This window comes from Anopheles arabiensis, chromosome 3, assembly GCF_016920715.1.
Source record: "Anopheles arabiensis isolate DONGOLA chromosome 3, AaraD3, whole genome shotgun sequence".
Classification (NCBI taxonomy): domain Eukaryota; kingdom Metazoa; phylum Arthropoda; class Insecta; order Diptera; family Culicidae; genus Anopheles; species Anopheles arabiensis.
In genome coordinates, this window is record NC_053518.1 from 24,498,081 (window position 1) to 24,513,027 (window position 14,947).

At 42.3% G+C, this 14,947-nt stretch overlaps 2 protein-coding genes across 2 annotated transcripts; both read right to left on the bottom strand.

Annotated features, from left to right (window-relative positions):
* Window positions 1-10,689: 10,689 nt before the first annotated feature.
* Window positions 10,690-12,560, bottom strand: LOC120902950. Its single transcript, XM_040312049.1, has 2 exons — window positions 11,388-12,560; window positions 10,690-11,323 (listed from the first exon to the last, which is right to left on the bottom strand). Exons 1-2 carry the CDS (start codon window positions 12,514-12,516, stop codon window positions 11,130-11,132), a joined length of 1,323 nt encoding a protein of 440 aa, XP_040167983.1. The 5' UTR covers window positions 12,517-12,560; the 3' UTR covers window positions 10,690-11,129.
* A 486-nt stretch (window positions 12,561-13,046) lies between these two features.
* On the bottom strand, window positions 13,047-14,810 carry LOC120902951. Its single transcript, XM_040312050.1, has 2 exons — window positions 13,519-14,810; window positions 13,047-13,460 (listed from the first exon to the last, which is right to left on the bottom strand). The coding sequence occupies exons 1-2, from the start codon at window positions 14,633-14,635 to the stop codon at window positions 13,267-13,269; spliced, it is 1,311 nt and encodes a 436-aa protein (XP_040167984.1). The 5' UTR covers window positions 14,636-14,810; the 3' UTR covers window positions 13,047-13,266.
* Between the last annotated feature and the right edge of the window lie 137 nt (window positions 14,811-14,947).

A 14,947-nucleotide genomic window follows, 5' to 3' on the forward strand; every position in this document is an offset into this window, starting at 1 on the left:
TCAGACTAATGGAGCTAATGCTTTATGCAACGTTAGCTATGAATGGAGTGCTTTGTAATGGAAAGTTGTAGGTAAATATACGTTTTTAAGCGTACCAGAGCACTTTCATTGTGATTATTAATTCTACAAAAGATCTCTTAAGAAGAGGATAAATGGGAAAGTTAGCTAATTAACAGGAAGGTGCAAACATTATACTGTGGACCCTTGCTTTTAGAATAATTTCATTGAAAACTATTTCAAAATTAGTTGGACCATGTTTTGCTAATTTGGGAATTGATCGAATGATTGATCGATGAAAAATGTTATCATCATTTAACAAATTCTATGTGGAATTTAAAAATACAATTAAATTTTGTTAACGTTTGGAATACATCATCGGTAAAATTTGAAGAAAATTTGTTAGTATTATTTTTTCTTAAAATTGCTCATACAATAAAACACCATAAAATAGCAGGATCTGTCATGCATTTGGCATTGCAATAACCATCCACCTTCTGTAATTATTATACATATACAACCACTGTAAATCTTTCACCCAGAATTTTTACCGTAAAAGTCATGCAAAATGCGTACTTTTTTTGTATTTACTATTAGTCTATCATCGAATTTAAAAGCGATTTTATTTTTTTTTAATTAATATTGATAATACAGGGTTTCCTAGTCAGTTTCGAATGTAAACGTTGTTATTAACCGCGTGCAAGATGTTAATCCACAACAATATGATATTTCATTTCCATCATCAAAAATTTTAATTTCATCAGCATGATTTTCAACACGTCTATAGTTGGACTGAGTTTGAAAGTTCTTTATGATGTGTTGAAAATCATGTGCAAAAACTGAATTTTTACGTTAGAGCAAATACACCATTTTACAGCTGTTGAAAAACATCTTGGATTCGGTGAATAGTTATATGCACATTCGAAAGTGACTTGGAAACCACTGTATAGAGCCACCTTGTAAAGGCCACTTTCGACGCCTTTACAGCCACTTTAGAGCCACTTTCCAAATCACTTTCGAATGTAAACATTGTTATACACCGCATGTAAAATGTTGTTCAACATCGATCTGACATTTCATTTCCATCAAAATAATTTTCAATATCTACAGCATGTCATTTTGAAAGACTCAAGCTGGATTGAGTGTGACAGTTCTTTGTAATGTGTTGAAAATCATGTTATGAAACTGAAGTTTCATGTTGAAACAAAAAAAACCATTTGATAGCTATTGAAAAACATCTTGGATGCGGTGAAGAACAACGTTTACATTCGAATCTGACCTGGAAAACCCTGTAAGCCTGCCCATAACGTATTTTTTCCTTGATTTAATATTTGGAAAGAAAGTTATTTTTTTCGGTCATCAAGAAAACAGTCTCAATTTTTTTCCGTAAATCATCCATTTCTGACTCACTTAATCGGTCGCTTGGTGTATAATATCGATATCTATATAAAAATATTATCTCTTTGTTATCCAGAAGATCATCTCCGATTGTTATCCATCAATTAAGCAATGAAGCAATATCCCTGCTGTGACTCATCAATGGAACATACAAAAGAAAAAACTTCCCACCCATCATATTGCACACCATATTCACGATAGTCTCCAGAAACTACGACGCAGTATAGGAGTTTGGAATAAAACCCGACGCAATAAACTCACACGCGTTCTTTGTCCTTGTACGCATCGCATCTTGGCCCGGCGTGCGTTCCGAGATAAGCGCAGGGAAGACGCAATTTTTTTACGATATTCTTCCCCCTATTTCAATCGGTGCTGCAGGTTCAGCAAACAAAGTTGGTGCCCCGGATTGCATTGCACGACGTCATTCCGGTTGCATTGCGTAAAAGAAAACGTTCCCCTAACCAACAACGACCCATGCGCGGTGGTGCGGGGTGCGTACGTTGCGAGGGAAAGTCTCCGGGAATGAAATGCTTACTTTGATTGGGCGCTTTGGTAAGATTGTTCACCTTCTTCCCCTCGCACAATTTGCTTTGTTACGACACTTTCGACTCGTTTCGTGTTTTGCGTATCAAACACGCTCGGCACGTGCGATTGGCTTGCGGGCAAGAAAGGAATTCGCCGCCGTTCTTAGCCGCTAGTTCTTAGCCACACGAGTATGACCTACTGAACTAGTTCTCCTGTTCATTGTTCGGGAGCAAGTGGTTCTGGGGACAGAACGGGAGAACTTAACCGTAGGGATTAACACAAAGAAAGTGCCATTCAACTTTGCCAAGGGGACACACACACAACGATTACACGTTCGCTAGAACGGGATTGCGAAGTTCTTTTCTTTGTTTGGAAAGCAGCAAAGTAAGGGTTAAAATACGCGCTGTCTTCTTGTTTTTATTATTTCGTTTTACTTTTTTGCTTGATGTGGGTATTGAATTTATTGCTCTTCTTTTAATCTTGCTGTCAATATATGTTATCTTATTGAAAATCATTTTTTTATTTGTATGTTGGTTTAAAGCTTTAACAGAAATAAAAATATTAAAATATATACTCTGGCCAACACGATTACTACTCTATACTATTATTAATGTTTACTTAACTTAATTTAGTTTCATGAATTATGTAATAATTGCACTAAGAATTGTCAAAGAAACATTTTGTAGCAAGCGTCGTGAGACGAAAAATATTACGTTTTATATTTATTATTTCCTGGCTACGTACTTGGACGGCTTGCAACTGAATCGGCGTAGTTACTGTATTGGTTTCCTGGACTGGGATAGGTTTGCGTTTTGACCCTTGAATAAGACAGGTGCAGGTACAGTTGTTGAATCGAAATAATGTAGGGTAACCAGTAAACAGGACATGTATAGGTTCCATTCAGGAACAACCGATCCAGGATCGGTATGGATTCGGGAAAAGAATCCAAAAACTGTTCAGGATATGTTCCAGAATTTATATGGGTCAAATATCGATCCAAGATTATCATGGTTACAAAATAAGTTCCAGGAGATGGGTTCTGGATCAGTTTTAGAACCAATATGCACTGTCAATACTACAACGAGTATGAGTTCGGAATCCGTTTCTCATGATACTCTCATTGAAATTTCAAGGGGACTTAGGAATATCATTGCGTAGCCTGAGTAACTGAGCCTATTTAACTGATTAATACAAACTACAGGCGGCACTCGAGATACGACCCACTCGAGTTACGATGATTCGCCGATCCGTATCAATTTCTATTTTGACAGTTCACAACTGACATTTAACAAGTTAGCAGAGATTAATTTTTTTTTAAATTTCTCACTGATAACCGTCGATAGAATTATCTAACTGACCGAACTTGAATATTTTTAAAATAATATATAAGATTTTCTTAATGAAATTAATGCATTCCTGAAAATTGTTTAATTTCAACTGAGGTATCAACAAGGTATAATAGATTTTGACAACTTATACACTATGTATTATCAAATATTTGACTTTTTTTTCGATCCCAAATATATACGCCTGTAGTCTATAATTGGATTTTAGAATACAGCTGATAGAATGATTAATTTAATCGGATAATTAGGAATGTTGATTTTTTTTTTGTATCTGCTACCTCAATTTTAGAAAAAAATTCAAAAAAAAAAATAATAATAATAATAATACATCAGCTTTCTCACCATGCTTTTAATATCTAACGTATGTAAACTTGTGGCAGAAAATATTATAGGCTAAACTAAATATAGAGCCTAAGAAAGTGAGAAATTTAAGGATGAATTTTAAGTTTACAAAAGAATAATGGACTCTCATTTTCATTCCAATTGCTACTCCTTTCCTTTGTTAGCTAATCATTCAAACAATGCAAGGCGCATACTTGCACACAATCAAACCCTGTTACTATTCTGCCACATTCTCAGAAACAGCATGACAATAGGCGTCACACATTCTACCGTCCCGATTGTACTCGTCGGGATCAAACGAACGCTATGTTTACGGTTACTGTATCTAACTTGCAGTAACAAAGACAAGGCGCCTTTTATGAAGCGACTGTTGTAATTTCCATCATTTTAGCACAAAGAAAAGAACCATCCCCGGGAGAATCGTTACAACACAACCACGCAAGTGGAAATAAACTGACTCATGCTCAATAATGTAAGAGATAAAACACTAGAGCAGCGGGCCTATGCAGGGTAGGGAGAGGCATGTTGGGGTGTGACGAGAGGGGAGAGGGGAGGCAGCACACTAGTGCTAAATCTCAATTGTCAGTGCGAACAACACATGTACGTGTGTTATATGACCTAGTTTGACTTTGGATAATGTTTTATGCTCGCGATGCGCTGATAGATATCATTCTAGGTGGAACAGCCATAACCACAATTGTGAAGCAGCGCTCCGGAAGTGTACAGTGAGGTGAATGAGTGTAGGTGATTTTGCTTTTTCAAATTTTTTGGAATTGTTTGTGACTTTCTTATACAATTAGTTGTAAGAATGTAAATAGATAAATCAATTGGAAATATTATTTCGAGCAAAACTCACAGTCATTGGCGTTAAATTTAGCGTTAACCTTTAACTCACCTATTTTTGTCTTAGAGGCACCAATTTTTGACCGCGTGTCACAATTTTTGTCTCGAAGGCATCGATTTTTGGCAGTGTGCATCAATATTTGTCTCAAAAGCATCAAATTTTGACTGTGAGTCAATCGATTTATTTACAAAATTTATCGTAATTTCTGAATTTGTGTGTTTCGCAATTATTAAAATAAAGGTTAGTAGTAAATAATATCATTAATACAATTTAAAAAATCAAAGACAAAATCTGCTCAAATACTAGGTGTAAATAATATCATGATTCATACAAGACTCAAAAATTGACGACTTACAGACAAAAATAGTTCAAAAATTGTTACGCACTGTCAAAGCTTGATGCCTTACAGGCAAAAACTGATGTGCACTGTCAAAAATTGATGCCTTAGAGCCAGCAACGACTGTGCGTAATAAGACTTAAACTTACGTGACCCTCTGTCTGACGGGCAGAACATATTGTACGGTCACGACACGACATAACGCGGCCACCTTCCCCGCAGTGCTGTGCCCTCGACACAGAACACGTACCAGAACAGTTATCTGGCACCGATGCAATCGCCGATTTTGGGGTGGTGTGTGTGTTGCAACGGTTGGTTGCATTTCGGGGGTGGAATTAAAACTGCAACCATTGTCATCCCGCATTTGGGTTGAATTGACCGCATTGCCCAAAAAACTGTTGACAAAGCTCCCCGCTTCGTGCTGAGTTGAGTGTTTCTCCAATTAACCTTCATGTGAACGTGTGAAATGTTTGGGGTTAGTTAAAATTGTTCCCTTTTTGGTGCCGCAGATGGTTTCATTTGTTTCATTATGCGCAGATGGTGCATCAACAAAGGAGAAGATGTAAAAAGATTGACTTATATTTCTAATACGCACAGCTGTAGGTTTATATTGTGTTTGTGTGTCAGCGTGTTTCTTTTTTTTAAATTTTGTACAGAAACGTTGATACAAAAGAGCTTTTATTTGAAACATTTCGTGTGCAACAGAAAGACGAATAAAAATAAAATCTATGTGAAAAATAAATATTCCTCCAAGACATATCCTTGGCGCAACAATAAAATAGAATAGTATTACAGGGTTTCGCGGTCAATTTCAAATGTGAACCGGAGCCAATCGCGTATCTCGAATAATCGCGTACATAGAATTTCAAAGTTTTCAGTGAAATTATAGCGAATTTTCGTGTGTATTTGCTTGAAGTTCTATGTTTTAGTTACCAAATTAGTCATTTGATCTTATTTCAATCGAATATTACAATTTAGTACCTTTTTGTACCTTTGTACCTTTTTGTTCTACCAAAAGTAGGAATTTATTCTACCTTTGACACTTGATGTGTGAAATCAGAAAAATTTGCTCCAAAACCTGTAAATTTATAAAATTGCGTGTATTGAGTATGGCGTATATCGGGGAATAATACGCCAGACTCGATATACGCGATTTTATAAATGTATAATGTTTCATGGTAAGAAAAATATTGAAGAATTATTGCTGATTTAGGCATACAGGATTTTGCGAGTCAATTTCCAATGTCAACAACATTTTGCATTGGTTGCGAAATGTTTTTCAATCGCTGTCAAAAATTTTATTTGTATCACTCACAATTTTCAATTTTTTCACCACACCACAAGCTGGACTGAGTTTGACAGTACTTTGTGATGTGTTGAAAATCATGTGAAATAATTCAAATTTTATTGTAATGCAAATACAACACGTGACAGCTGTTGAAAAACATCTTGCAAGCAGTGAATTAAGCTGTTCACATTGAGAGTGGACCCTGTACTCAATGTTGAATACAAAAAAGTAGTGTTTTAGATATTTAAGATTTTAATAAATGTAATTAAATTATTTGTGACGCATTCAAGGTACACGGTCGATCATTCGAGTTGGAGTTTGGCAGCAATTTACGACAGATTTAAAAGCGTGTTGAAGAATTGAAAAACAATTGTGATCAAAAATAAAAAAAATAAAAATAAACAAAACATGTGACACTTGTTGGAAAAAATGTTGCGAGCGTTGAATAATATTGGGAAACCTAGTGAATCTGAGCCGGTCTCGTAGTACAGTCGTCAACTCGTACGACTTAACAACATGCCCGTCATGGGTTCGATCCCCAAATAGACCGTGCCGCCATACGTAGGATTGACTATCCTGCTATGGGGGGAAATCAATTAGTCACTGAAAGCCAAAGCCCACTAGTGGTACAGGCAGGCCTTGACCGACAACGGTTGTTGAGCCAAAGAAGAAGAAGAAGAGAAGAAGTGAATCAACATAAAAACATTATTTGCGTAAATTGCGCTTCAAAAAAGAGTTTTTTTTGCAAGTAAAAAATAGCGCAATTGTCAAACGACAAAGTGCTATACAAAATTGAAACTGACGTGTTGAAAATCATCATGTGGAACAACTAAATAATTATCGCATTTGAAATAGAATATGTTGCAAAGCATCTAGTGATAATGAATGCTTTTAAACTGACCTGAAAACCCCTGTAAGAACGAAATTAAAGAACATGAAGTGGAACTTAGCAACCGAGGACCCCTTAGCCCGCGTTATTACAGTGGTGCCACATTTTATGATATTTTTTACACAAACGACACACCTGCCTGCCAGCCAAAAACGCCCAAAAAGCTAAAGGGTGTTTTCCTTTGTATTGTTGTGGCTTGGTCACCAGTAGCACCAGTACCGGACAGAAAAGCATAAATTTTCATTTAAGTAATATGAAGCAAATTTTAGCACACGCGTTGCTGTCCTCTTGTCTCTCTCTCTCTCTCTCTCTCTCTCTCTCTCTCTCTCTCTCTCTCTCTCTCTCTCTGTGTTGTGATTTCAAGTTGCGTTTTCACCCAGCTGCTGAAAAGAAACTCCGTTTTGCGCGATATAAATATTCATGCGACATGCATGAATATTTATGCCACCGAGACGTTGCCGCGAGAGCGCGCGCGTTGTACGTAAAAAGGTGAGCTTACCAAAATTAAAGCTCGTCAAAAATACGTACCAACAGTTAGTTGGCAGTTAAACTATAAACCAGTAAAACCAATGCATTGGTACATTACAAACCACGCACACGACATAACGATCAATACCAGCTGCTTGCGTAGCTGCAGCAGTTTTGCGCAAAACCACTACCGCCGTTTTACTGCAAAACAAAACGGCGGTCACGAATAACGGTTTTGCGGTAAGTAAGTAAGTAAAGCAGTAAAGCTGCGCACCGCTGGTCGTCGGATGTTGCAACAGCAATCTCGCCAGCGCGGCTGTCCTGCAAAAGCTTCTCCCCGGCACACCCAGGCACCACCATGTGCATCCAGTGCACGACAAAAAGGTCCTGCCGCGCAAGACCAGAAGAGGCGGCGAAGTAAAAATCGATAAATCCTTTCCAAAAATAGGCCGCCTCGGGGATGCTCTCGGTAAGGGGGGGGGGGGGGGGGGTATGGGCGCGGCGGGTAAGGATGGGTTGGTTTTTCTTGTTTCCCTGGTAACGCAACGGTATGCTACGGATCATCACGGGTTGCGTGTGTACCTCCGCTGTGTTACTTTGAGGCGTGCGGCGCTCGTGCTGCGGAAGACTTGTGCGCCCCTTCCACTCGCTTCGCTTTGGTGAAACGGTGGTTTCCGCAAGGCATAGGGAATTGGATGGAATCCGCGAGTTTAGTGTGGGGGAAAGGACTTTTTTAATGAACAGTATATAAAGTATTTTCCAAAAACTAAAACCGTTAAAATGCTGCATTTTTGGTCATTAATATTAATTTAAATATTTACAATCATAATCATTAGAATTCCATTTTTTATGATTTTAGCTTATATGACTACGATAAATTGGATGTTTTATATTTTTTAAACAGTGTGACAGCGTAAAGTGCCGTTTTTGTACAAGTTAAATTTGTAGATTGTTATAAATACCTGAAACAGTTATACTCGACGTCAACGCACCTTCTTATGTCGTTACATTCACATCTACAAAAATAAAAAAATCAAAATCAAAATTTTGGACCAAATGAAGTAAAACAGAGCTCCATTTACCTTGCGACAAAGCTTTCACCATTTTTTTCGGGCCTACCTTTGTGCACGCACCACCACCACTTGGTATCACACAACCGTATCCATCCAGCCCCCGATCGATCGAAGTAGGTGCGGTTCGCTTCAGAGCAGGGCGAGAAAAGAAACCCCCCACAGCCAGTAGTAGTGGGGGAATGGTTAAGGTTTAGGCAGTTTGTACACTCACATACGCACACGCATACATGCAAGGAAGAGTCCTCCTTCTTTTGTCCTTATTCATACGCAAAAGGAGAAGGTTTGGCGAAGGAAACGAAACTTTTTAGCATATAGTGTGTGGCATGGCATTGCGAAGCTTCCGATGGAGCCGCCTGGTGTTGGGAGTTTTTCTTTTGTATTTTTTGTTAGGAAAGCATCATTTGGGGCGTAAATATTTGACTGAAATTCCATCGTTCTTGCGCCTTGCGCTAGGTTTAAAAATAAAGTTATAAATAAAGGAAGGAATTTTCGCGCCTAAATATTAAATGGCACACAAAAAAGGTTCTCTTTCCCGAATCTTTTATCAATGTGATTGTGAATGAAAGATGGCTTAAAGAGGTTGTGTAAGAGTGCTCTAGTAAATTATTGCTATATGGACGATAACTGTTCCTTTTTGGTCTTAACATACGTTTAAGATTATTCTTCCTAATTCATTTCCTTCTTTTCTAATTATTGCGAGAAAGTTGGCACTATTTGTACATATATTTGTAAATTTGCACATTCAATATTAACCAGGCGGCCGAAAGCTCCTTTCATATTCAGTAAAAATCTACAATAAAAACTTTGTTTATCCATCTTCTATTTACAGGAGTTTCTCAACTTTTATTTTATTTCAAGATTATTTCTTTGTCTCTCAATTTATTGTCTCATTTCCGAAATTTTAAGTATTTGTCCCACGATTTTATGTTGATATTGATTGTTTTACATGTTTTTATTAAATCGTTTTAATATTTTTAATTTTTTTTATACAAATGATTTTTGTATTTGAAAAACAATCAAAGTCATAGACGAATCCCAAACTCATTGAGAAATATAAAACAACATTGAAATCCCTGTATTTGAATTGGTGATGGGTAAAATAGGCCAAAGTCCTGAGGCGACTACGATTCAACACCGATAATTTTGGAATCGACTCCGGAAAGTAGGTCCGTCCAGTATTATCCGGAGTCGTTCAGAGTCATTCGGAGTCCTTTGTTTCGAAGGCTGACTCCGGTCGACTCTCGACCACTCCGACCTCAAACGACTTCAGGTGACTCCGGACGACTCCGTACGATTCCAGACGATTCCGAACGACTCCGGATAACTCAGACTCCGGACGGAACTAGTGGTTCAGATTTTGCCGGATTTGGAATCGGACTAACAATAGTCAGAGTCGGATCGGACTCGTGGGTGCGCTCCAAAGAGCACATCACTAATATGGACAGTCCATCCAGCATGAACAAGCTTAAGACATGTGCCATAAAGTAAGGACTAGTGGTGGGAGCTCGGAATCGGACCCACCCGATTCTGATTCCGTGTTTGGCATCAATTCCGGAGCCGATTCCGTTGCTAGAATCGATTCCGATTCCGGAGTCAATTTCGGAGCCGATTCCGGAGTTGATACCAGAGCCGATTCCAGAGTTGACTCCGGAGTCGATTCCGCGATCAGAATCGGCTCCGGAATCGGAATTGACCTGGGAATTGCAATTTGCCCCGATAACGGAATCTTAATTGACTCCAGAATTAGAATTAGCTCCGGAATTTGAATAAGTTTTTGAATAGAAAAAAAGAAGTTTTAGAAGCGAAATCAGTCCGAGAATCTCCATGACAATGGATCTTTTACAAGTAATGTTTGACTTTTTGCGGTTAGCAATATGTAGTATGATTGGACCAAAACGCCTATTTTTATGGCGATGCCGACTGACTCCGATTCTAATTTAGGAGCCAATTCCGATTCCGAAACCGATTCCGATTCCGGAGTCGATTCCGATTCCGGAAGCGATTCTGGAAACTAATCCGGACCTACTATGAGGAATCGATTACAGAAAACTGTGGAGTTAGCCGGAATCGATTCCGACAAAAACTTCATTTTCCCATCACTAGTAAGGACGCTTCTTCACTTCTACGGATGTTTCTGCACCTTTTAGGATAGCAATTAGTAACGCAAACGTAGCTAAATTGCTAAATTGCTTATTTGTGTTTTTTATGGCTATTTCTGGCCATTTCTAGCAAAACAACACTAATCCAACCCAACGTTATCGTTACACAATTTACAGTGACATACGGACCGGCACGCGCCGCGCGCTTTGGCAGCATATTTATGACACGCGTGCATGATAAAACATAGCATTTTGGCAAACATGCTACAAAAAAGGTAAACAATTGATAAACCTAGTTGCAACCGAACTAGGTTTTGGTTTGGATGATAAATAAGATGTGTTATCCAGATAGTAAAGACTAAAGAAGCACGATCATAATTTCGTTCCATTTGAACAAAGGTAATATTGTTCTACTTTGTTTCCTTCGCCTAGCTATGGCTTATCTACATTTTCCTACACTACCCACTAACTTTAGTTATTGTACTTTATTTTGAACGTGCAGCGTAAACTTCCGCTTCCCTTCCTACCGAACATAGCCACGTGCGTGCAGATCGTGTAGGATCGGCACGACGGCTTGCCGGAACACCGCCCCATTGTACTGCCTGTCCCGCAGGATCTCCCCGTGGCCCTCCTTGAAGAACGCGTCGAAACTAAGGTCCAGATCCTTCGTCCGTTCCATCGTCATGATCGGCAGAAAGGTGATCGCACAGACGAGTCCTACAACAAGACAAGAAAAGAGCGTCATTTTGTTCAAATAATGCAACTCCCCATTGCAGCTTACCGAAAAACTCATTGCGAGTAAACTCCTCCCTCACATCGTCCATCGTCGGTACGCTGTCGTACCCATTCTTGCGCAATGCGTCAGCCAACACGCGATGGTACTCTTGCAGCAGCTCCGCACGCCTCGCAATACGCACGTCCCGGTGCGGACAGTTGTACAGCGTGTAGACGAGGTCCAGCCCGGGACTGCCATAGTTGGAGATTTGGTAGTCCACGAAGATGATTTCCTCCACCGTCTTATCGTCCGGCCCGTACCGGAACATCATGTTGTTGCTCCACAGATCGCCATGGTTCAGCACCTCGTAACGGGCGCCCGGTTGCCGTGGCTTCACACACCCAGCAATGCGCTCCTTAAACATGGGCAGCAATCCTTCCAGCTGGCGCAACACACCCCCCTCCAGCTCGGGCCATCCGCCCGCGACGGAAATGAACTTCTCCAGCCCCTTCTGTAGCGCCTGCAGTATGCGCGAATCTTCCGGCTGCTCCTGCGGATTGTGCAACCCGTACGCGTACCGGCTGGCGAGACGGCGCTGATGCTCTGCGCTCTGTTTCGCATACAGCATCGAGGCGGCATGGAAGCGGGCAATCTTACGCATCACCAGCGTCATGTGGTCGTAGTCCAGGCCACCCTTCGTCCGGTCGCACATGCGAAAGCCGAGCGCTTTCAGATCCTCGAACACGATCGTGCGCACCGGTTCGGTGGTGGCGTAGTAACACTTCGCCCCAAACTGTTCCCCCCCACCGACCAGGCGGGTGAACTCGGGCAGCAGGTGTTGGAACGTTTCCGACTCCTTGCGGAATGCGTCCAGCACGTCGAGCGTGGCGCCGCGGTCACCGATGTCCGGCATGCACTTCGCTAGCAGGCGCTTCTCGGACGCTCCGCCATCGTACTCGACCCGGATCCAGAACACATCGCTCAGGTAGTTATCGCCGGCGGCTGTTGCAGGACCCGCCGTGAACCGATCGATCGTTACCGGGCGCTGCAGATCGTGCTCGAGGGAGCGCTGGATCAGCGATTCCGTGAGGTAGCTGGGCAGCTGGTGCTGCTGCTGCTGCTTCGGTGCTCCTGCCGAGGTGGACATCGCGGAAGTACTGTGCGGAGCGTTCGGTGTGCGATCGCCGAGGAGCATACGATTCGTCGGTAAGGGCGGATTTAACTGTCCCGCGCAAGTGATTTACGCAAATCGTGCGCCACACATCAAGCGGCATGATAAGCAGCTTTTTGTTTTCTTCTTTAGCCACGGTGACACAGTGATATTGTGCCGAGGCATATCATCATCATCAGGGGTTTGGGATTTGCCGAGAAGCGCCAAAGCTTCGCAACGTTTAATTACACGAGCGCTTAGAGAGAGAGGGGTAAAAAAGCCATTACAATGGCCCAGCAGCAGCAGCAGCAGCAGCAGCATTAAGAAACACAACACGAACCCCAGCAGGCCTTTAAAAGGGTAAATATTTGCCCATGAGTTACATATGGGCGGGAATGCGTGCAATGCGGATTTGCAAACAAATAGTTAGAATAGCCGTTCGCAGCCGCGTTTGGTCTTCTCTCGTCGTGCCATAAATACTTATTAGTGTGTAGTTCACGTATGTGATATTAGGAATTCAATTGTACGGTTCGCATTAACTGGGAAGAATAAAGAGAACTGGCAGCGGAAGCCAATTTAGCAAAGAATGATTTGCATGATTTTTTTTTAACAAAAAGCAACCGATAATAAGCCTGGATGCACGCAAACTCTCTCTGTAAATAAACGCGTATCTATTCAAACTGCAAACAAAGCTGTCCAGTGTGCGCGCTATTGTTATGGTATTATTTGATGCTTTTTTCGGGGCTTTAATAGCAATTAAAACCTAAAATTCATAACAATTCCCCTTAATGTGGTTTAATCCAGCAGGCCCTTGGCATGGAAGCGCTCCAAAATGGGAATGACCGATTGGCGGTACTGCTTGCCCTGGTACTGAATGTTGCGTATCTTTACCGCCTGTTCCCCACCGACGAGATTCCCCATCGTGAGCTCCACCTCGTCCGTGCGCTCCATTAAGATGATCGGCAACATCGACAGTCCACTGACAAGCCCTGCAAATAATAACAATCATTTAATAACTAGAGTAACAATGTCCACACGCTAACATACCAATAAACTCATGCCGCTCGTACTCCTTCAGCACGTCCTCAAACGTAGGGAAGGACTGCTTGTAGCCTCCATTCGACAGTCCCTCACACAGCGACTCGTGGTACAGGCGGAGCAGCCGATCGGTACTGCTTTCCCGCACCTCAAACTGCGGACAGTTGTGCAGACAGTACACCAGATCGAGCCCGGGACTGCCGTAGCTGCCCAGCTGATAGTCGACAAACAGCACGTCACTCACCGTCCCCTCGTCCGCTGCATCCTCGTACCGGAACATCATATTGTTCGTCCAAAGGTCACCGTGATTCAGCACACGGAACGTGACCTCCGGCTGGTCGTGCCGCTCCGTCAGCAGGCACTGTGCGCACCGCTTCGCGTACGTCAATCGGAGCGCTTTCAGCTTCGTCCAAATTTCACGCTTCAGCTCCGGCCAGCCGGCCGACACTTCCAGAAACGTGTCCAGCCCGTTGGCAAACATTTTCAGTCCCGGGTTGTTGCTTACATTGTCCCTAGGCTGGACCATTCCGTGCGAGTACTGGTAGGTGAAGAGCTGCCGCTCCATCGGTCCCCTCGCCACGTACACCATGGAGGCGGCATGGAACAGACCAATCTTGCGCATGATCAGCTCGCAGTGGGCAAGGTCCAGCCCGCCCCGGGTACGATCCGGCATCCGGTAGCCGAGCGCATTCAGATCCTGAAACACAACCGTGTCGGCCGGATCGCGCGTTGCGTACACGCAGTGCGCACCAAACTTGATCCTTGTTGATCCGCGCGAAACGATCTGGCTGAAGATGGGCAACAGGTTGCGGCACGTGTACACCTCCTTCATGAACGCACCGATTCGTTTGCCAAACTCCTTGACCGTCGGTTCCTCCGACATGATTTTCGCCACGAGCGGGATTACCTTCGACCCATTGTAGTGGACGACGATCCTGTACACGTCGCTGCTGTAGTTGTCGCCCGGTTTGGTGGCAATCGCTGCGGTGAAACTGTCCACTTCGATCGGGTCATCGGGGAGATTTTCGTCCAGAATGTACTGCAGCAGGGATGCGTCCAGGAAGGCCGGTAATTGCTTTTCGGCAGCGGCATCTGGACGACAGGCAGCTTCACTTTCGGACGACATGTTGACTGTCACACTGCTTCACTACATCTGTCCTTTGCTTCACGGTTATGCAACGGCAGAGTGGTGGCACACCAAGCGCGACCCTCACACCTTTCTTATCAATTTGTGTTCCACTTTGTCTTGAAGTTCACTCGCAAAAACCACTGCCCTGTCGCTTATCCGACCAATCGAGCCCATTGACATGGTAACGAACGATAAACCAGCAGCTACTCTTATCGGCCGCTTGGTATCTTGGTAGCGTTTCGGGGAAAAGATCAATTTACACAAACCCATATGAGAATGGAAGAGAAAAAGCAAACAACGCGAGAGCTA